This window comes from Sinocyclocheilus grahami, unplaced genomic scaffold, assembly GCF_001515645.1.
Source record: "Sinocyclocheilus grahami isolate Dianchi unplaced genomic scaffold, SAMN03320097.WGS_v1.1 scaffold215.1, whole genome shotgun sequence".
Lineage (NCBI taxonomy): Eukaryota > Metazoa > Chordata > Actinopteri > Cypriniformes > Cyprinidae > Sinocyclocheilus > Sinocyclocheilus grahami.
In genome coordinates, this window is record NW_015505394.1 from 1,221,596 (window position 1) to 1,245,207 (window position 23,612).

Consider the following 23,612-nt stretch of genomic DNA (forward strand, 5'->3'; position numbering starts at 1 on the left):
TTGGTCTTGGCCATGGTGGAGTTTGGAGTGTGACTGTTTGAGGTTGTGGACAGGTGTATTTTATACTGATAACGAGTTCAAACAGATGCCATTAATACAGGTAACGAGTGGAGGACAGAGGAGCCTCTTAAAGAAGAAGTTACAGGTCTGTGAGAGCCAGAAATCTTGCTTGTTTGTAGGTGACCAAATACTTATTTTACCGAGGAATTTACCAATTAATTATTTAAAAATCCTACAATGTGATTTTCTGGATTTTATTTTCTCATTTTGTCTCTCATAGTTGAGGTATACCTATGATGAAAATTACAGGCCTCTCTCATCTTTTTAAGTGGGAGAACTTGCACAATTGGTGGCTGACTAAATACTTTTTTGCCCCACTGTATCTATAATTAACAGCACTTATTCATGGAACTTTTATCATATAAATGGCTCAGAATAAAATATATACTAGTGTTCAATTTTGGGTTCAGTAGGACTTTAAAAAAAGAAAGAAAAGAAAATTATTTTAGTTATTTTAAACTGAAAAAAAAATATTTCCCAATATTACAGTTTTTACTGTATTTCTGATCAAATAAAAGCAGTCTTGGTGAAGATTAAATATTTCAAAAAAGTATTTAAACTCTTACTGACCCCACACTTTTAAACAGTAGTGTATAAAAACAAAAGAAAATGTTAAAGAAAAAACAGCAATTTAATTACAATATAATTCATTTCCCAGTCAATAGGGCATTAGTTCTTATTTACCTGAAACATTATCACACACCCATTTAATTCATGTCAGATTTCAGATCTCAGTAGCTCAGATTTGAAAAGTGATTACACATGAAAAGAAATGAGATGAACAGAATCCTAACCATTAGTACAAAATCAGAGGAATTCACATTCTTTAAATGTCACAATCTCAAATGTAGCTGTTTATGCATTGTAGACCTGTACCTGGTGTTTGACACAGCATGTACATGCATCTGCTCTGTGTGTGATTTAATGTCAAGCTAAAGCAGTGTTCTGCACACAGCCTGCACTAATAAAAATGTCAGCATGTCTCCATTCTACAGTGATGACTTTCCTGCCGCTCCTCTCAAATCATGTGGCTGTTCACACGACAGAGGTCCAGCTAGTCAGTATACAGCAGTCCACTAACAGCCTGTTTAAAGCGAGAGAGAATTAAAGATCATTTCCCGTCCTTTGAAGTGTCCACTGACTTATTCCACTCCAGCTGTGCTCTGAAGGACAAGTATTGTTGTGATTTTACTTTTGCTGTCATAACCTCATCTTATCCTCGTTTTTGACTGGGTTCTGACAACATTTATCTAGTCTGAATCAACTGACTGAGTGAAAATAGACTGAGCAATTTTTATGCCATATTTTCTTAATATTATACTGATTTGATTATGCAATACTTGTTGTGATGCTGTGTATTTATCGTTTATTGTGTCTTTTCTAAATATCAGGATGCTATGCATTGTAGTTATGCTGTATTTTATTATTTTTAAGGTTCAGTAAAGCGCTTTGCACGGCTTGATTGTGATCTATAGTCGACATGTTTCTCATTCCGACTCCTTCTGCTGCGGTTACGGCGCGGCCGGGCACTGGCCACCCACGATGACACAGTCAGACCGAAGCGGATCAGAACCAGCCCCAGACAGGACATGTCTTTGGCCACTGCGATTTCAGAGAAGAGGGCACGATCTCGGGGTAGATTGATGGAGCTGTCGCTGTTCTCCAAGTCCCGGACAACAGCAAGAATCTCCTGACGGTCTGTCTGATGCACCATCCCACGGACATTCAACACAGCAGAGATGTGTCTCTTCCTGTGAGGAGATTAAATGAAAGAGCAAGGGCATGGTTCATATTTCATGCTTCAAAGCATACATTACTGTGCTTGCCTTTGCACAAAACAAGAAATACATTGCTCACGGTTGAAAAAAGTATATAAACCCAAATTTAAAATATATATATACTGTGTGTATATATATATATATATATTTTTTTTTTTTTTTTAATAATAATAAAAATTTTAAAGACAAAATTTTGGACATGTCTTTGGCCACTGCGATTTCAGAGAAGAGGGCACGATCTCGGGGTAGATTGATGGAGCTGTCGCTGTTCTCCAAGTCCCGGACAACAGCAAGAATCTCCTGACGGTCTGTCTGATGCACCATCCCACGGACATTCAACACAGCAGAGATGTGTCTCTTCCTGTGAGGAGATTAAATGAAAGAGCAAGGGCATGGTTCATATTTCATGCTTCAAAGCATACATTACTGTGCTTGCCTTTGCACAAAACAAGAAATACATTGCTCACGGTTGAAAAAAGTATATAAACCCAAATTTAAAATATATATATACTGTGTGTATATATATATATATATATTTTTTTTTTTTGTATAATAATAATACTAGAGACAAAATTTGTGAGCTCATAAGAAATGAATGGAAAAAGTAGAGATGCACCAATAATTATTATTTATCTTACAGCTATTAATGGCTGATATTAAAATGCTATACTATTCCTTAATAAAATATATATACTACTAGTAAAAATAAAGCAGTAAAAATGCTACAAGGGAGCTTAGACCATTATTAAGATAAAAGGACAAAGAGAAACTTTATGATCAAAACAAAACACAAACATTTTAATATTACTAAAAAGAGCAGTCTGGCATTAATTCAGAGAAAAGTCATGTAAGAAATTTAGGCACCACGTTACAGGGGGCCCCTGCAGAACGCGATTTCTACTGAGGGGGGCCACCCTGGGACCACTTACAGAGAGCCCCCAACACACTAAACATGCCCCTGAATTTAAACCAAATGTGTTTCTTCGTAATGAACCCTTGACAGTGCTCATGGCACAAAAAAGCAAACTCTGAGTCAGCGCTCCATACTGAGAAGATGGCATGCCCTGCCTATAGATAACAATGTGACAGTGTGAGTCTGTGACAGACTTTCACATAGACAGACAGTCAAAAACAGGAAGCACCACTGCTAAGCACAAAGAGAAGTTAAGTAGCCTCCACTTTTTGGCTTTTGATCTTTAGTTGGTGTGTGTGTGTATTTGATTGGAATGTGGCACCAGTCAGTCTCCTGTGACCTGGCAGGAACAGGAAGTACTCCACAGCCACTTCCTGTCTGCTGAGGAGGGTCGTGCGTCAGCAAGCAGGAGCACTGCCAGCCAGTGACTGAGTGCACACACAAACACTCATCTTCATTCAAACAAAAACACTGGACTAAAGTGGGGTCACATCTCATCCATTCCCCTGTTTACTGTCTGCTGTTCTCTCCTGTCCACATAAAGGAAAGTTGGCACTGAGATGGAGCACCACGGTAACTATTTTCAGACAGACATTCTTAGAATGACCTCAGGAAACGGAGAGGTGTTGTGAAAAATAGTGTTTAAGGAAATGAGAAAGGAACATGTCAGATTTTTCATGAATGAAAGCACTTTAAGATGACAGAGTTCAGGTTCTACCCTTCCCCAGGTCTAAAAGTGTTCAGCAAAATTTTATTAATGTAATAGTTATGTAAATAGACAAAGTTACATATTAGTATACTGAGTGCTCCAAGAGCCAATAAAACATGTTCCTTCCAGTTTTATGCTATAAAAAAAAAATCTACATCCTGTTCTACATTTGGCTTCTGTTTTATTGCAGTTTTTAAAGGGGTCATATGATGCGATTTCAAGTTTTCCTTTCTCTTTGGAGTGTTACAAGCTGATTGTGCATAGATAAGATCCTGAAGTTGCAAAGACTAAAGTCTCAAAACCAAAGAGATATACTTTATCAAAGTTAAGACTCTGCCACGCCCCCCTAAAACGGCTCGTTCTAACACGCCCCCACATATCTACCTCACTATGTGGAAATATTTGCATAATGCCGCCCAAATGTGCACGCAAAGAAAGAAGGTGTGGTTTCAGTAACCGCAGTTAGTGTTGAAGCAGCTATGTCAGGGAGACGCTGTGTGTTTCTAGGCGAAAGCAAAAGCACTTTATTTGGCCTTCCGAAAGTAGATGCATTTAGGAATCTTTAAGATGACTTACAACAGAACAGCAATGCATTTTATGGACGACCGTTTCGTGAACCTAGGAGAGGAGGTCATTCTGACTTTGCTATGACAATCTGGCGCTTCTGAATCAGCTACTGTTTTGTTATTACTTTAAGTATTTGCTATTGACTGTTCAAATGCAGAGTTTTGCGCATTGTGTGTGTGTGTGCGCGAGCGAGCGAGAGAGAGAGAGAGAGAGCGAGAGCGAGAGAGAGCACGAGAGAGTGAGAGAGAGCAAGAGAGAGGGGGGGTCACATCACAGTGGAGTCAGCTGTCTTAACCGTGGCTTGTGTACTGCACACATACCAGCTTCATCACTGTGTCTGTCACGCGACTCTGTTCCCCTTTCGGGCTCTGTCTTTACATTTATTTTGAAAGCTGAAGCTCGCGATTATTGTAAGGGGCGTTACATTTATGACGAGTGCTTGCGGTGTTCGGCCAATCACAATGCACTGGGTCAGCTGGCCAATCAGAGCAGACTGCGCTTGTCGGAAGGAGGGACTTTGTAGAAAACTAAGCGTTTGAGAGAGGCGGGGCATAGAGGACCTACAATAATATACAGTATTTGAAAAATAATGTGTTTTTTGAACATTAAAGCTGACCCCTTTAAAGGGGTCATATGATGCTTTTTTAAAGATCATTATTTTGTGTATTTGGTGTAACAGAATATGTTGACATGCTTTAATGTTCAAACGCATCATATGACCCCTTTAAACAAAACTTGGTTCCAGTCCTTAAATTTTATTGGCCTAGTTGCTTTCTAAAGGGCCATTCACACAAAATGCATTTTTGCATTCCAGCCTCACTTTTCTATGAAAACATTGGTTTTGTATTTTTTGCAGTATCTCATGGTACATAGTGTTCTAAAAATGCTAGTAGTTGTACAACTTCTACACCTTGCGTTTTTTTTACATTTCACTGCTTAGATCTTGGTTATTTAAAAGCCAAAACATGTTGCGTGTGAATCACCCCTAAGAGTGCTGAAATAGAGTACATCAGCAGATGTACTGTATTCCAGAGCATGTGGTGTGGAGCGGAAATGAAGCAGTTAGTGGATTTGTTTGGAGCGAGGTGTAGGTCAGAAATTCTTTGTTTTCTGTCATTCCATGATTGTTCTGAGAGAATTATTCTAACTAGTGAGGGCACATAAAGAAAAGGTACTGGAGTTGATTAGAAGGTATGTTAGAAACCAAACCATACACATGCCATTTCTGGGTATCCCTGCATCATAGTTTCATGACAGGCCTCTGAAAATGGGTTTGATTCATTTGTCCTGGTGGTCTTACCGTATATCTGGAAATTCCTTCACCAAAACTCCGACTTCCATCTGAATAGAGGGAGTGTCCTCCAAAACTATGATGTCTGCCAGGTGAACAATTATACTGTCCAACCAGAAGGAAGTTGACTCCTGTGAAAAAATAATTTAATTAACTAATTTTGGTGTTGGCATTTTTGTAAAAAAAAAAAAAAAAAAAAAAATGTCAATCTGATTTGTAATGGCTTTTCGCAAATAATTTTTTTTTCCATTGACAGCCATAGTTTTATGCTTATCGTCAGGTTTACGCACCTAACAGTACAGTACAGTAAATGTTGGGATGAAACAAGATCGATGTTTTCGACTTAACCGAAAGTTTTTATTTTTCATTCTATAAATGGGTCTTTATGCATGAAAATACGTAGCTGCCTTTATATAGTGAGAAGGTCCCTCGTAAGGAGATTATCATATTTGGAAATCATTTAAGATAATGTAAGGCATAATCTTTATTAAACTTAGTGGCACTGACCAGATCTTTAAAAAGAGCCTTCAGCTGTTTGGCCTCATCCTGCAGACGGAATGCCACTCTCTTCCTCATTTTGAGTGATGTACAAATGACCCGCCCCCTCATGATGGCACGAACATATTCAACCAGGACCCGCCTGTGCACCTCATTCACCAATGCCTGATAGTCAATCAGATGATCAATCAGTCAACCAACCAACCAAACCGTCTGTGAGAAAGCATGAGTGCTCCAAGTCGTACCTGATACGGAGGGCAGTCCATTCTGCGGAACTTTTTAAAGTGCTGTTTAATAGACATCTCAATGCTCTCATAGGCCTCAGTGTTTTCCAGCCACTTCCTCTTCACCAGCTTATCGAAGAATGGCTGGAATCATGCCAGAAAATCATGAGTGAATGCTTTAAGAAGCATATCTGGGTCAGATGTGAATGTGTGCAAGTGTCTCACCCTGATGTTTTCAAACAGTATGTCCGAGAGAACTTGCACTGACTGGTTAACAATTCGCTCCAGAGACGACTGAGCTTGCTGGGAGACGTCCTCACTGCCAAAGGTGTCACACAGACGACAGCGCTCCACAAAATTCCTACAGAGTTCAACACAGGATTTAAATCTTGCACAGTTATAGTCATCTTATTTTTTATTTTAGTGCTATTTCATTGCATTATTCTTTTCATATCATTTATATTATTCTTGGATATCTTTCATAAACATTGTTTTAAGTTTGTGCATTTGGGTTACTGATCAATTGAGTCATGATTCTCCTGACTATGAACAGAATCACATTCTCTTATTTTGTTTTCTATTGTTCTTGTTATATGTTGCAAAATGCACATTATTCTTGGGAGGGGAGAACTTTGAATAGATGGATATGATGAATAAGATGAAAAACCTGAAAGGTGGAACACAGTTGACAAGAGCGATGGTCCTGGAGACAGATCCATCCCCACGATCCCCAAACTCTGACTGCGTGTCATGGAACATCTCAACCTTTCTCTGGAAACTAAATACCACAGACACACAAACACACAAATCTCATAATTTTAGACCTCCCTATTCAAAAGTGGAGACGAAAAAGTCACTCTTTGAATACAATGTAGGAACAACACAATTATAAAAAGTGCCCAACCATAGATGTGCACACGATTATTGTGATGTCAGTGTCTCTTCTGAGCTTTAGATTAATTATATGAGTCTGTAAATATCTTTTAGTAAACATGATCATAATTTTTGTGTGGCTTTTGTCATCATCAGCATTATTATGATCATACTATCTTGTCCCTATCTCACCTGTGCAGGAAATCTGCAAGTCCATTCAAAGTGCAGCGAGCAACACGAGCTCCTAGTGGCTGACTGACAGCTGTTGATCTGTCCATATCTACCTTTAGCCTCTGAAACAGATTAAGACACACATGGATACAAAAAGATATTCACAACGACCTTGTAAATATTATCATTCACATACACCAACATACATTGCCAAACATAAAGTGGAAGGCATGCATACAGTCAGATTCCAAAGAATGCAGTAATGGCTGTAGATGCGTAGGATTGATGGTATTACCTGTATAACAGAACGGGCGAGGCCAGACTGATACTCTTCAATGTGCAGTGTCTGAGCCCATCGCTTTTCTTCATCATCCAAAACTTGCGAGAGCTCTGTAGTCATCTTGTCCTGTACAAACACACACACACACACACACACACAGTGGATATTATTTTAACACAATTATTTTGTTTCCATAGATTAATAAGTAATGCATAATTTGACTCAAAAGTTTTCTAAAAGTTTTACCCAAACAGTTTCGACGCAGTCCTGTTCCAGCCGGTCTATGACATCTTCAGGCAGTAGAGGTTCTAGAGCTTCACACACTATAGTGCCCATTGCTCCAACTGAAGCCAGGACGTCCCTATGGGACACTAACAGTCAGAACTAGTGCATGTTTGTGTGTCCATAAGTGTCTAGTGTGTTCAAGATCATTTGTGTTGTGCAGTGTTGGGAAAGTAACAACCTAATTATAATTTGAAGTAGACAGACTACAGAGAAGCTACTGTTTACATTTTTTTTTTAAGTAGTTTGTCTGCAACAAAAAAGCTAAGCAAGCCTAAGCAAGAAGACATATGACGTGACGTGACGGCCAAGTATGGTAACTCATACTCGGAATTTGTGCTCTGCATTTCACCCATCCAAGTGCACACTGCACACACACAGCAGTGAGTAGAGAACACACACCGTGAACACCCCGGAGCAGTGGGCAGCCATTTTGCTGTGGCACCCAGGGAGCAATTGGGGGTTAGGTGCCTTGCTCAAGTGTACCTCAGTTGTGGGTAATGAGGGTGGAAGAGAGCGCTGTTCATTCACTCCCCCCACCTACATTTACTGCCGGTACTGGGAATTGAATCAGCAACCTTCAGGTTATAAGTCCGACTCTCAAACAATTAGGCCACAACTGCACAAACTGAATAATAATAAAATTAATTAAATGAATAACAGTAAATAAAATGTAACAATCTAATGATTTAACGTTTCATTAAATCAAAGTTGTATGTTTGCTGGCACCAAAACAATAGGGGGTTTGAATGAATAAACAATCTCAATTAGGGTGACAGTACACTCTTAAAAAATTAAGGTCCCAAAAAGGGGCAGTGATGTCATAGAACAACCAATCTGGACTCCCTAAAGTACCTTTAAGTGAACAGTTCTTAAAAAAAATTTTTTTCTTAGACTGAAGAACATTTTAATAATCTAAAGAACTTTTTTCTACTATAAAGAACCTTTTGTGCCATGGAAAAGTTCCAATTAAATTAAAACTTTTATTTTTAAGAGTGTCTCAAACTAGAACAGATAAACACAATAACTTCCTATTTTACATAACTGAGTCATAAATATAGTACAGGGATTCATTTACATGAATGATTAGTACAAACCAATTCACTAGAATGAACTTTCACACTTTCCAGTGCTGAGGGCCATAATTAACTGATTCACTAGTCTAATAGACATTTGTGGGTGTTAAGGGGCTTATTTCCACATAAAATTTAAGAACACAGTAACAAGCTCTTCTTTAAAAACTTTTTAAAGTAAATAACTGGAGAAGTCCTGCAAACATTTTTCACAACATGATCTATGGTTTTGTTTTTTGTTTTTCTATTTGCTAAACATGCATTACATTTTCATTTCATTAAAGTGCTGAAATATTGTTATGCTACTGAAAAATACAGTCAAATTAGTAGTGTGGCTACTTTTAGCACACAAGACCGGTGTTGTGCATGTGTATAGTAATTCTTCCAGGTATTCAGCACCGTTCTTGTTCATTATAATAAACAATGCATCTGATATTAATAGACCTGAGATCATTCTTCCACTGGGTCATTAAACCAAGTGGAATGTTACTGCAGGAAAGGTGTGTGTAAAAATAGAAAACACACCTCAGTGTCCATGTATACATGTGAAAATACCTGTTGTAAATGTTGTAGATCCAGTCCAGCAGTGAGTATGTGTCTGTGATCTGAATGGGTCCACTAGTGACGGTCTTCAGTCGTTTGGCAACAGCCCTGTGATAACTCTGCATGTAGATCTGAAACACACCAAACTCCTCGGGATAAACCGCCACCACATTCCGACGTGCCGCATCCATGTCTTCCACCACTCTGCCTCTCAAACGCTCCAAATACATGCCCATCTGGCCTGCAGCGATGCCCCCTGGTTGTGGAAGACACCAGTCAGCTGCCTCTCCCACAGCCTCCACCCACCTTTGACGCAGACTCCTGGGACGCTTGGAAGGCCGGGAATGGTCTTCGGATTGGTCACCAGCTTGGACGGTGGACTGGGCCTCTTGCCGCAGGGCCCAGACCTTGTCAGCCTGCTCCTCCTGTTGAATGACCAGCACCACTAGGCCAAGCTGAGGCCCGCTGCAGGGTTGACGTAGCGACTCCCTCACCACGTCCCACATCTCTCTCTGAAGAGCTTCGTAAAGCAACTCAACGTCTTTCACTTTGCGCAGCCCAGCATCCCACATGCTTGGGCCGGAATTCTCACTGCCTGAACCAGTCAACAGGGGGAGCCATGGAGAAAATGTGAGTGTGGAAGTAGTTATGTTACTGGGCGAGGTTGGAGTGTGTGTGATTTGTGTCAAGAGGGAGGGATCAAGTTCACACTCCCTCTCAAGCTCCTGGATGTGCGTGTCGGCTAGCAGCAGGTCTCTCTGATTAACTAACTGTAGGATCTCCAACACTATGAGAGAAAGTGAGAGATTGAGTAGTGTTAATTGTCATTTACAGCCATGTGTTTAATCACTTGATGTGTTGTTGTCTTTGGAACAGGCTGTACATTGACACAGTTCCGATTTTCTCTCCTTGCCCTGAGATTATCAGGTAGGATCTGCTGCACAAAGAAAGTATGTCATTTCCTGTCTCTGTGAAAGTGTTTGTTGATTGGCCACTGAATCACAGGGACTTTTGGACCTTGATACTGCTCATTAAGTTCATGGTGTTATGGTTCAAACATGGAGACCCCTGACCGTTACACTTTGTACGTGCCATAAAAAGTACAAACAAGTACAGATGTAACAAAAGCAAAAACACAGTTGTACCTGATAGTGGCTCCCTGCGTTTGACTGGTGGTTCTTCTTCTACTGACTCTTGCTCGTCTTCCTGCGAGCTGCGGTTTGTTAGCGAGTCTCCTCTGAGTTTGCTCAGACTGACCATTCGTAGGAATGAGGGACGCCTGCGACTGTCTTCATCATTTTCAGTGGTCAGATCACCTGTAGGTAGACTATCTCTGCGCTCACTCTCCTTACGACGGCCTGCCAACCTGAGGAGAGAAGTTATTAAAAAATGTCCTTTCAAATACCTTTACAACAACTGCAGAAAATAACTAGACTCAGAAATAATGATCTGTGCAGCACTGATTCTCAACTGGTTGGTTTCAGGTCTGGTCTGAAAAAAATGCTAAATGCAAACAATGCTGCACAACTAATAATATTCAATATTTACAATCATACATAATTATGATGGCAAAATATAATAAATGTCAACATTTAACAGTGGGAATTAATGCATCATATTTCTTTTGTTGTTGATGTCAAGGGCTGTGGTTGGTTGTATTTTAATTTACTGCCATATCAGCTTCATCGGCTATTACATGGCAGATACAAATAAAATATTCAACAACATAGTATCATAAATACAATATAATAAAAACAAACATTTTATAAAATTCAACTTACACAAAAAGACAAGATTAAGCACAATTGTATGAAAGATTCTTTAAATGTACTTGAGATAAAAATTGTAAAGGTTCCCCTTCCAGGGAACTCGCGCTGTGTCGTCTGGTAGACACATTGGGGAATGCTGCCGGCAGTACCGGTTTCTGAAGCACATATGAAAAATACTCCAAATCTATTGGGCCACGTAGCCTGTGACGTCATGGGTGGGCGCCCGGCAGTATAAAAGGGTGCCTGCTGAATACGCCACCAATTTTTGTTGTCTCCAGGACCCGTTTGTTTGCAAGCAGTGTGTATACATTTAAAGGGTTGCATTCGCACCGACAGTGTGTACTAAGAAGTGACGTAAGCCGGTCGACAGCAATGTCATTTGTGCGCGGCGTTCAACAACAGAAACAAAGAAGAACAACATTAACAACAGGAGGATGGAGGACGCTGTGATTGGAGCTGTGTTTGTTGTGTCTCGCGGGTTTCACAATAATGGACATGGAAAGTGGACATATAAGTAAAGCGATTGAAAGAACGGAAAGGAGGACTAAGAATCTCCAACGACAAATGGCAGTGCTACATTTGCTACAAGTGCCTGCACTTCAGCGTCCGTCCATCTATCGCTGTTCTCCATACTTGCGAAATAAGTTGACACAATGTTTACACAGCGTTTTAAATCATGGCAGGTGAGGGCGTTTTCATACCATTTGCCTCACGCAGTGCAACACATCATAGACATAGACATAACAAACAGCTCTGGTGGACATTCCTGCAGTCAGCATGCCAATTGCACGTTCCCTCAAAACTTGCAACTGTGGCATTGTGCTGTGTGATAAAACTGCACAATTTAGAGTGGCCTTTTATTGTGGCCAGTCTAAGGCACACCTGTGCAATAATCATGATGTCTAATCAGCATATTGATATGCCACACCTGTGAGGTGGATGGATTATCTCGGCAAAGGAGAAGTGCTCACTAACACAGATTTAGACAGATTTGTGAACAATATTTGAGAGAAATAGGCCTTTTGTGTACATAGAAAAAGTCTTAGATCTTTGAGTTCAGCTCATGAAAAATGGGGGCAAAAACAAAAGTGTTGCGATTATAATTTTGTTCAGTGTACTTGGGCCTCAACATTTCATGATTATAATAAAGCATTCCAGTGTTTGACTTTAATGATATTTGTGTTTTTAGTATGGGAAACCATAGCCTAACCATTGCCTAACCAGCATAACCAGTTGAGAACCACTGCTATATAATATGCATATTACCATTCTCACCTCAGTAAAGTCATGATCTCCTCTGAGGCTCGTCGATAGTTCTTTTTTTTCTTTTCTGAGGCAGGTGTCGCCGGGAGGGTGGCACTCCGTTGTGAAGGAGTGGCGCCCCACATGTTTCTTCCTGTCATACGCAGCCCCTTGCCTAATTTGCCAAGGGTCTTCAATGGTGATGAGCCACAGATTCGTTCCAGAGTTCCTCTCTTTTCTTTTGATCCTTCAGTAACCTTTGACCCTCCACGCTGCTCAGCATTTGCCTCATTCTCCAGTGCTTTGCTCACCTGGGATGACCTCTGGTAGTCTTGTCCATTCTCCCAGACCCCACCTTCTTCATTATTCCACCCCATGCCTGCCCATGCCCCCTCAAACGGATTCAGATCGGATGGTGGCAGAATGAGTTCCCCGTTGCTATGGTTACTCATTATGATGAGTTCACCATTAGTGAGATTACTCTTTTGGAGATCACCATTGCTGTAGTTACTCTTAAACCTCCTGGGCAGCCTCTTGAGGATGGGCATCCTGGCACTGGTTAACTAGAAGACAAAACGGACATTGTAACATAGATCAAAATCAATTCTCATTAAAATCTCATCTCATTTAATTGAAATGCATTTGTATTATGTATCCTGAAGATCTCATATTACAGGTTTTTCCAAACAGTTTGTGTCACACATCTGCAGAATTCCATTTAAATTCCACTGAGTTCAGTCAACTGCAGTAATTGGATACATATATATTGATGAATATATATATATATATATATACACACACTATTAAATATTTTTTATTTTTACATTTTATTTGTTAAAGGGGTCATATGATGCGATTTCAATTTTTCCTTTCCCTTTGGAGTGTTACAAGCTCTTGGTGCATAAAGAAGATCTGTAAAGTTGCAAAGACTTAAGTCTCAAATCCAAAGAGATATTCTTTATAAAAGTTAAGAGTCAGCCACACCTACCTAAAATGGCTTGTTCTAACACGCCCCCACATACCTACGTCACTATCTGGGAAGATTTGCATAATGCCACCCAAATGTTCACGCAAAGAAAGAAGGCGCAACTTTTATTCTTGCTGTAGTATTGTTGTTGCCGCCGCCATGTCGTGAAAGCACTGTGTTTCATTGTGAAAGCGAAACTACTTTGTTTGCGAATCTGCTTCGTCATGCCTGGAGCTGATCCGTGCTGGTTGCTGAGGAAATACAACATAGCTTGTTTAGTATCTATGAATTCGCCTTCTGATGATCTAAACAAGAATGTATATTATTTGTTGGTACGTAGGCAATATATTAGTGCCCTGAGAACCTTTAGTATTTTCAATCAAAGTTTCAGATACTAAAGTACCATGTTTCCACACAAAGAGCCATAAACTCCACAGGATCTCAAAACGCCCACTTGGGATTCCGGCTTTTCTCATTGGATAAGCCCATCTTGAGAGGCGGGGGTCTTCTCTGACCTTAAAGCTGACACACCATGTGACCCGCTGTTCGGTGGTTCAGTGAGATGCTAAGATGAAGATGTGAGAAACGCTCCAGGATACCAAAGCTCGTGCCGGGCTCCGGCCTAGTCCTTTTCATTCATCAAGTGACTCTGACTCAAACTGGTTCTTTTCATCGACCTGAATTCAGCAAAGATCTACGGGAAGCTTTAAGATTTGCATCAGGAATCTCTTTCAGACCGCCGAGACTCGCTAAGTTTCAAACTTAGTCTTATTAATTGATACATTAAGTATCAGTTACACCTTTTTACAAAGGTGTGTTTGAACTCAGTATCTGACGTATCCCTGAAGGCTTTGATCTGTTGAATATACATGCAAAGTGTTCCATAAAATCCATTCTTTATGCCTCTTTCTATGCTGAGTTAAACTTTAACCCTTTTCTATACCAACTGTATGTGTGTGTGTGTGTATGTGTATGTTAGACCGGCTTAATGTGTTTATGTAGTATGTTAGACTAGTTTAAGTGTTTATGTAGTTAATAAAACCTTACTTGTATCACACTTGACGTGTTCATTGTTTACTCATAACCGGAGTCAATAATCATGCAGATTTACGTTACAAACTTATAGAATTGTACAGTAAGAAGGTTATTTCCTTTAACCAGGAAATTAACGTTCTTAGAATTGACAAGACGGTTGACCCTGAGTGGTCAGCTAAATATCTACAGTGGATCTAAAATATGAATAGTTAATTATAACTAGTTATGGTTAATTATTCATATTTCCCCATGAGCTGATTCGCTACAAGTATGTGGAAAATAATGTGTTTTTTGAACCTTAAACCGCATAAACACATTTCATTACACCAAATACACCAAATAATGTTATTTTTAGCAACATCACATGACCCCTTTAAATGCATCTAAACAAGATTTTCTTGTATATTGTATCATGTCAAAAAGCACGTCTGAAGTATGTGTCTTGCTTAAAGGTAACCAGAGCTGAAACCTGCTCAAACCGCCTTTATCAGGTCTGCCTTAAATGACTTTGCCTTGTTGCATTCTCATTGTTCAGTATTCCGGTGAGCTGAGTGCATTAACAGCATATGTATGTGTGTGTTCTTTAGCAGTTTTTAATTTAGGACATAAGCAGTTTTTAAGCTTCTATAATGGAAGCTTCCATCCAGATGTGTCAGAATAGTTTCCTGTCCTCAGGGTTTCTCAGAACATACACACTCTTTACTCAAACACAAACACCACACACACACTCACTTTCTGCATAGTCTCTCAGGGGATTAATAAAGTATTTACCAACAAATTCTTATTTGTAGTAGTAGTAGTTTACTTTAGTAGTAAATCTATCAACAGGTAAACAATAAGTGCATTCCTTGTGCAATTTGAACAAAGCCTCCTGAAATATACATAAAAGGGGTCATAGGATGCCCATTTTCCACAAGTTTATATGATTCTTTAGAGTCTTAATGAAAAGTATGTAACATAGTTTGGTTAAAATTTCTCAATGGTAGTGTAAAAAACACCTTTTTTACCCTGTCAAAAACAGCTCTTTTCAGATCAAGCCGTTTTTGTAGCATTTTCCTTTAAATGTTAATGAGCTCTGCTGACCCTGCCCCCCTCTTTCGAGCCGCTCTCTGAGGGACTGTTTACTTTAGCCGCATTCATCGTGAAACTTGCTAATTAGCACATTATTAGGAAAGGCGATTTGCAAAGATTCATTAAAAAACATTATACTCACTTCTTCAGTAGATGAGGCTGGATCATGAAATTCAAACAACTTGTAAAACTGCATGTAGCATCCTATGACCCCTTTAAGATAAAGTGAGCGATAGAGTGAGAGAAAGAGAGAGCAACGGTGGAAGGAAGAGAGAGGAAGGTGCTGTTGTGTAACACACAGTGACCCCTGTGATTGTGTTTCAGCATCCCTGCTTTGCATTATTTCTGCGTAAAGTTCCCCTGTTGTGGTGGGTAAAGATCTGGGCTGGGAACCAAAAGGTTCTAGGTTCAAACTCTTTAGTTTCATCAATCATAACCCATCACCATTGCACCTTTCAGCAAGGCATTTGCGTCAGCTGAATGAGTACTAAAATTAAACTGATCCATTTGGTTATTTATTGTCTGGATTCCAGGTGGACCTTCTGCAAGTATTTTTGTTCTTACATAATTCCCGGTAAAAGACGGGAAAACATCACTTGTAAAGGAACAAGATGTGTATTTCTTTAATAATATGTATATGTTTAGAGACAAACAAATATTAAACAAACATTAACAGATGAAAGAAAAACTAGAAACAGGGCCACCACAGAATCTAATAGTCTGGACTATAAAAGTAAATAAAAGCACAATGAATTGCTGAGTTTTAGCAAAAGAAAAAAAGTGCTTGGCAAAGGATTTCACTCTATCAGCATCAGATAAATATCAGATGAACAATGAATTAGTACAATTAACAAGTAAAAAAAAACAGGCAAATTGAATAAAAGAGTGATTATCCATTTTTAGTTATAGGTAGGGTGGCCATATGTGCCATTTATATGGGACACGTCCTGGCCAGGATTTTTATATTGCCTAAAACAGGGGTGCCCAAACTCGGTCCTGGAGGGCCGGTGTCCTGCAGAGTTTAGCTCCAGCTTGCCTCAACACACCTGCCTGGAAGTTTCTAGTATGCCTTGTGAGACCTTGATTAGCTGCTTCAGGTGTGTTTGATTAGGGTTGGAGCTAAACTCTGCAGGACACTGGCCCTTCCAGGACCGAATGTGGGCATCCCTGGCCTAAAACATCCAAAGTAGTTTGACCAATAACATGCAGGTATTGTACATAATCGACCAATCGTGGCCCGTCGCGTGTGAGAAGGTGAGAACGATCAAAGTGATGCAAATACGCGGACGTGTTTGTTCGTTCGTTCATTTGACTTGAAGCTGCACACCGATCATTGTATGACACGAAAGTACCGCAAGAGCGATTTAAAAGCATAAGGAGCCGTCTGCTCTGCTCTCTATAGCTCTCGTGAAATAATGTCATACAACGATCGATCTGCACAGTGCTAACAGCCAAAACCTGGATATTTTAGGCAATAGGCCTATAGAAATCCTGGCAAGGGTGCGTCCCGTAAAAATGGCCCATATGGTCACCCTAGTTATAGGTGAACTTCAGTAGCATCAGGACTTCTGATGACTCTTCAGAAATATGTTGGACTGTAGTTACACATCTGAAAATACACTCTGCGGCATAGAGCAGTCTGCAGGGCACTGAATTATTTGCTCCCGTTTGATTAGCAAATGCTGTAGAGTTTACCTGAATTACAGGATTAGTAAGGTCAAAACAGCAATAAAATCAAATGTATCTCCAGTATAATGTTTAGAGGAAGGAAAATTGCTGGAGCTGTTTAATTTGCTAAGAACTAAATTAAGCATTTGGAGTATATTTTGTCATAAATTAACATTTTTTACATTAACAATTAACATTATTAATTAAACTCATGATCATCAGTACCTAATAATTATTACACTAATAAAAAAATAATAGATCATTAAACACCATTTCATGTTTTTGAGCTCAGATCAGGGAGCAACTGTGAAGTGCATATGAATAACTAATTAAAAGAGTTTTAGACAATATATGTGTGTGTGGTTAACTATAAGTCATATATATAAATTTGAATTATTGTGGACAGTTATAAAGTTAGTTATATATTTTATATATATAAGGTTACACTTTAGACATTCTACTAACTATAAGTAACTTTGCAACTGCATGTCAAGAGTAGTAGTAGACTGTGAGTGTTACGTATATATATATATATAAAACATATATTTTTTCTGTTTACTGTCCTGTCAAAATATGTTCTTACTTTGTATAGTGACGTTTACCTTCCCTCCTTTTTAAAAAGGATTTTAGTTTTAATTTTGATAAGATGTTGAAGTACATAAGCAAATCTTAAAACAATCATGTGACTAATTTATCATCTGTATTTAGAAAGAAATCTGTAAAACTGAATTTGACTGATAATACAATAATAAAAATCTAAATATATGTATTGATAAAAACACACACATACAAGCACAAGGACATATCTATCTCTTACCTTATGCTGCAGTGGGCAGTCAGCTCAGGGCAAATCCATTCCAGTGTCTGTGAGAGTGATAGAGAGCCTATCAGTAAGAGAGCAAAAGTGTGTGTGTCTGTCTCCAAGATTTTGGGGCCTTGTATTGGAATGTCGGAGGCCGCCGTTCAGTTTGCTACCAGATGATGATGCATTTTCCTGAGGAAAAAGAGACACCCTCCCTAAACAAACATACACACACACACACATACATACAACAACACATGTACAGCTTTAAATACACAGGCAGGTACACATTTATTCACATATGCAATCATGTTGATTTACACAAGTTGATTTACTCTTGAACACACATAAACATACAACTATTCACCTCAAGTTACTTTAAAAATAAAAATAATAATAATAATAATAATAATGTTCTTAATGTAAATAATCTTAATCTTAAACAGTTGACATAATAACAGAAACTCTTAAAACCTGTCCTATTAGAAGATATGGAATGGGCTATTTCTGTAATTCTCATATTTGAATGCTTAGCATTTATTACCAAGAATTGGTAATTGGCAGATGCATTCAGTGCACAGAGCCCATCACAAGTCTGTCCATGTGCAAGACACTTAACCTCAGGTTCTGTACCTCAAATTTAAGATTTCATTAGTTTAAAAGCAACATCCTAATATTCCAGTGACCTCAGCTGGGGTTTTTTTTGTACACTCTCAATTCACACGTAAACACCTGTGATGTAAGATGACACCATAAAAAATATACTTTTTAAAGCACACACAGCAGGATCAGGGTTTGGAATTACATTTAGCACAGAGGTTTTAATTGTTCTTTAAAAATCCTAAGAACTCAACATTTTGGATGCTTCAGGAATGGTATGAAATCCAGTGATTTAGCACAAACCCCAATGGCTTCTTGGGTAAGTGGTCAAGCACATCCAGCTGACTAGAATGAATCTACTAAAACAGTAGTTCTCAACCAGGGCGCTGGTGCCTATTAGGGGGCCTCAGCAAACTTCCAGGGGGGCCTTAAATCTTAAAAATCAAAGCCTTAAAAGTCTCAAAATCATTTACATTTATATTAACAGTCTTAATTTAATTGCTAAAATAAAACACTAAATAAAACTGTTAACCAACTCCGTTTTTATTAGTTTATTTTTATTACAACAGAAGTACCCAAAGTATATATCAGCTTAGATACAAAGGCCTTTGAAAATTGTCTTGGACAAAGGAGGGCCTGGAGTCAAAAAGATTGACTGTACTAGAACATTTTATGACCTGGATAATAAAGAATCTTTACAGACAATTTAGCATAACCTAAAAAACAAAAACTTTTCATATTGAAAATTGGTGTAGAAGTAAAAACACAGACGTAAATAAAAGCCACCACCATCAATACCTGCCTTAGTGTCATGTAGACCTGGTTGTTTAGTGTGTATCTACAGGTGGGAGGCACTAAGGTAAAATACAGAGAGAAATGGATGCGTCTACCACTGTATTACTTCTCCCTCTGGTGGATGATATGTTATAGCACACCCCAGCTCAGCTTCACCTTTCATTAACACCACACAAATTCAAAATAATTGTTACTTTTATAAAACATTTATTGCATGTAATCTACCAATTCATAAACATTATTAACCTTAATAATATGTCCACAGATATAATGACTGCTCAGATTTGGTACTTTCCTGTTTTCCTTGTTAACATATTTTAGTATATTATTGTGAATTTGTGGAGACAAAGATTCCTGAAGACAACCAATATCACCAGATTAAGCTTTAAATGTAAACGTGCATACTGCCAGTTTCACTAATCAATCATAACCCAGTCAACAAGCAACCAAGAACCCTGCAAAGAAATTAATGCTACTGCATAGATTTACTTACCGACAGTGATGAATAATTTTACAACTGAACACTGTTAATATACCACTCTTATTAGTTTGTAAACAAACACCTCACAGTTACGGAGTTGCTAAACTAGTTGGATCCATTGTATGTGTGTCCTGAGGATGCGTTATTATCTAAACTGCAATCACAGTGTCTGATGTGTTGGATGTTGATGGTTGCCTCTGTGATGATGGCTGTTGCCATGGTGATGGGGGTAAGTGTGGAGACAGGGATGCTCTATTCCCTCATTCTGCAACTCTTCCTGTTTATGGAGACCATGCAGCTTCTGCAACAGCTCGGCAATAAAACACACACACACACACACACACACACACACACACACACAGATTAACCTTAATCTAAATGTGCACACTTATAGAAATTGTGCTTATTAAGCATGTAAATGTTTGTGAATTCTTACACATTGCAACTTTGTAAATACTCGAGTGTTCCTGTTATCTTAATCACTACACAAACTGGTTTGTGCAAAATAATAGTTTTATAGTAGATTTAATGTTTGAAACAAATCAAAACAAAAACCTATGGAAAGTATGCTGAAAAATCTACAACTTGCAGAAATAATCTTGACTTATCTACTTGTTGTTCAGAGAAAGCTCTTAAATATCTTCTGCAGACTGTATGTGTACCAGTCAGCAGTTTTTGTTTACACTGTTATGGGCCATTCACTCAGAATATGTTTTTCCATTCCACTGTGCAACTTTTCCATTGTTTTTCTACGTAAACACAAGCTAGATGGACGTGTTTGATCACTGTGCACATATCTCGTGTCTTTTGCAACGTCTTGGAAGGACACAGCGTTCTACAAGTTAAAATAAAACAGTTAAAATAAGTTAAGCTTTTAAAAAACATCTCTCCAAAATGCGTTTTTCCCCATTTATCTGGCCACGTCTCACATTAGTTTAAGCAAAAACAGTTTAAGCAAAAACAAAAACTTAATCAAATTGAAAATGGTGAAAATTGTGCACTGGTATGTCTCAAATGTGAAAACTGATTACATTTTTCAGATGTCAGATGTCAGTGTGCTGTTCTGCTTATTTATGTGTGTGAGGTAAGAGCCACGTTGCTCTCTACTGATTCTCCATGATGTGTCAGCACTTCAACACTAGCTTACCCAGAGTCACACAATCTTCTGCGCATACACCCACAGTAACAGTCATGTACACACACTAATCGAAAGGCTGAGAGTGAACATTGTTAAAGAGCCCCAATGAAAGAATGGCTCTGTACTAACCGAAAGAAACAGGGGCACGGGGAAAGAAAGAGAACAAATCATTCATTTATTGTGATCATTGTGAGAAATTCGTGGAAAGGAGTGTCAGCCACTGCAGCGTTTCTCAGAGAGAGAGGGATTGAGTGGGATAGAGGGATGAAGAGGTAGAGTAACAAAAGGATGAGAAAACAAGAGAGGTCCATTCAGAGGGACTAAGGATGAGTAGACAGAAAGTTTGAAAAAAGAACAAGAAAAACATCAGAAAGAGAGGTGACGGAAAAAAAAGAGGGATTTACGGATGGAGGAATTGAAAAAAATGTACCTCAGTGCTGCTAGTGCAGGTTTGCAGAAGAACCTGTAAGACAAACGAAAACAAATTCATTCTTGATTGTCGTTAAAATAACTAACGTAGTAAATACTTTTATCTAAATGTACTTCAATTAAATGAGTCAATATCACTAAAATTATTTATAACTCTGTAAACTAATGTGCACACAGTAGAGAACATAAAGCCTTAAATGGTTCTGTATTGTCATTCAGACAAATGAGAGGCTGGGGGATAGTCCATAAGCAGTACAGTACTGAAAACAATGTTGAAAAGGGGGTCCCTGCAAATACTCAGGTCAAGGGACATGGTATAAAAGCTCTCGCATCCACTCACCTTCTTCATCTAAAAGTAAAATGTCAGGCCGCTGACTTCAAGGTCAATGGTCCTATCTCGAAACATGTTATTTTTTATGATAAAAAAATTTAATGAGATTTTCCCAGTGCAGTGGGGAAAAAACGCTTCTATTTCTTTTCTGCATCTTGTTGTCTAATAAACCTGACATTGTATATTATGAATATTGTTGGCTCTTTGACAAATAGCTTTTGTCGCTCTTTTGTAAGTCACTTTGAATAAAAGCATTCGTTTAATGCATAAATGTAAGTGTAAATATGGCAAGACCCATACCAAGTACAGGATGTGGTGTGAGTGAAAGAGGAGGATTATGGGACCTGTAGTTTGTGTGTTCGCTCTTCATCACTTGGGAGATCCAACAAATCATCAATATTTACTTCCTCTGGCATGTCCTCCAAAATAAACACAAACAAAACAACAAAAATTATTATGGCTGCGGAAAGAATGAACCATTCAAGAAAAGAAACGTTAAAAAAAACATAGCAGCTATGAGAATTTAATCAATTCTGCAGAAAAGACACCATGGTAAGCCAATAATATATAACTGTAATCTGACATTATAAATAACCACACAGTCCACTGTAAGACATGCAGCTCACAATTACAGCATACGGGACAATTATGGCACAACCCCACAGGTATGTATTCATGTATATGTTTTCCAGTTCGTAACACTGCCCATTATCTTGCTGCTCCTCGACCTTTCAGCAGCCTACAGTTTCAGTATATCAGAAAATCTTCTAAATATTCCATAATCTCAGAGGGAAACTTTCTCCTACACAAGCTGAGGAGGAAATCGAGATAACAGATCACATAACACAATTCCAGAGAGACATCTCTGTCGTCTCTTACTGTGGGACAGCGTCTCACTACACACACAGCTTATGTTTAGTTTAAACATCCTGCTTGTTGCTGCTTTGACTGTTTCTCAGGGGGTGCCCATGTAAGGCAGCAATAGAACCAAGTGATCCCCTCTGTAAATAAGAGAGAGAAAGCAGAACTTCCCCCGGTACCTCCAGGGGCCTGGTTCTCCTCACCTTTTATGGGCAGCCAACTTATCTAACATTATCCAGCAGCAACTAATATTGTTGTCACAGCATCCATCACACACTTACATTAACAAAGGCTGTTGTTTATAAATATGAGACTTGCAGAACAATGTCTCCCCTCATTGCATTTAAAGGTGCAAATACAGACTTTAAAAAAGACAAATGTGTTATCAACCTTTAATTTCATTGAGTGGTATAAATTAAGTGTATTTTATGTACTTATTTCTCATACATTCAAGCTAATTCTTTAGATACTTATTCTCTCAACAGACATTTTTTAACCAAAGACTGATCCACGCATACATGTTCATGGACTTTAAAACAAAACAAGATAATTATATTCAACTATTTAGAAATTAACACCTGTTAACAAAATGAGTTTATTAAAGAGAAAAGTAGGTGAATATGCATATTTGAGCCTGATTTTGAGAGTTATTAAGTATAAACTTATGTGGTCAACTTCTTAGAGAAGGAACTGTTGCACATTTCAGCAGTCAAACATTTCCAAATAACGTATGACACAGCATTTGGAAATGCATCGACAGGGCGCTATCGCTCATTTCACCATCAAAAAAAGGCTTTATTATTATTAATGTAATCAACCTGTAGATTCCAGTGTTAATACGGCACCTGCGAGGATGCGCGAGGACACTCACCTTGCCCTCGTACAGCTTGTCCAACCCTTCGTCGATCCATCTCTCCACGTCCAACCTTTTCTGAAGCTGTTTGCGGTTGTATTTTACCGTAACGCGTGATTGCCGCGTATACAAGTTGATCCCGTGCTCTCGAGAGTTGTCTAAATCCGGGGAATGACCGGTATGTATTTCCTCAGCCATGTTACATGTGCCCGTGCTTGTCTGAGAATGAGCGCTTGGAGGAGCGCGCGGACACATGAAGCTGACCGCTGAGTGACGCGCAGTCGCGCACTCAACTTGATTAGAGGTAC

The 23,612-nt window shown here is 38.8% G+C and overlaps 2 protein-coding genes across 3 annotated transcripts; both read right to left on the reverse strand.

The window, feature by feature from the left end:
- Positions 1–711: 711 nt before the first annotated feature.
- Positions 712–17,970, reverse strand: LOC107596146 (tumor necrosis factor alpha-induced protein 2-like). Of its 2 annotated transcripts, XM_016286812.1 has the most exons (14): positions 17,832–17,970; positions 12,307–12,836; positions 10,408–10,628; positions 9,275–10,049; positions 7,611–7,725; positions 7,380–7,490; positions 7,106–7,206; positions 6,708–6,818; positions 6,266–6,401; positions 6,062–6,184; positions 5,826–5,981; positions 5,328–5,449; positions 2,040–2,199; positions 712–1,651 (listed from the first exon to the last, which is right to left on the reverse strand). In XM_016286812.1, the coding sequence occupies exons 2-14, from the start codon at positions 12,819–12,821 to the stop codon at positions 1,490–1,492; spliced, it is 2,808 nt and encodes a 935-aa protein (XP_016142298.1). In that variant the 5' UTR covers positions 12,822–12,836; positions 17,832–17,970; the 3' UTR covers positions 712–1,489. The 2 variants fall into 2 exon arrangements, with proteins under 2 accessions (XP_016142298.1, XP_016142299.1); XM_016286813.1 differs by lacking the exon at positions 2,040–2,199 and having other exon boundaries at positions 712–1,811.
- Positions 17,971–18,959: 989 nt separating this feature from the next.
- On the reverse strand, positions 18,960–23,586 carry LOC107596215 (protein phosphatase 1 regulatory subunit 14A-like). Its single transcript, XM_016286893.1, has 4 exons — positions 23,323–23,586; positions 21,935–22,009; positions 21,260–21,293; positions 18,960–20,016 (listed from the first exon to the last, which is right to left on the reverse strand). The coding sequence occupies exons 1-4, from the start codon at positions 23,557–23,559 to the stop codon at positions 19,853–19,855; spliced, it is 510 nt and encodes a 169-aa protein (XP_016142379.1). The 5' UTR covers positions 23,560–23,586; the 3' UTR covers positions 18,960–19,852.
- Positions 23,587–23,612: the final 26 nt, after the last annotated feature.

Bases quoted from the DNA above. Each gene is read 5' to 3' on its own strand.
- LOC107596215 (XM_016286893.1), bottom strand. From the start codon at position 23,559: ATGTGTCCGCGCGCTCCTCCAAGCGCTCATTCTCAGACAAGCACGGGC. The intron at 22,010-23,322 runs GTGAGTGTCCTC...TTTATTTTGGAG, and splicing joins ACAAGCTGTACGAGGGCAAG to GACATGCCAGAGGAAGTAAA. The intron at 21,294-21,934 runs GTCCCATAATCC...TTTGTCTTACAG, and splicing joins AGCGAACACACAAACTACAG to GTTCTTCTGCAAACCTGCAC.
- LOC107596146 (XM_016286813.1), bottom strand. From the start codon at position 12,821: ATGCCCATCCTCAAGAGGCTGCCCAGGAGGTTTAAGAGTAACTACAGC. The intron at 10,050-10,407 runs GTACAACTGTGT...TTTCTCTCATAG, and splicing joins ACGCAGGGAGCCACTATCAG to TGTTGGAGATCCTACAGTTA. The intron at 1,812-5,327 runs GTAAGACCACCA...ATCTCCTCACAG, and splicing joins AAGGAATTTCCAGATATACG to GAAGAGACACATCTCTGCTG.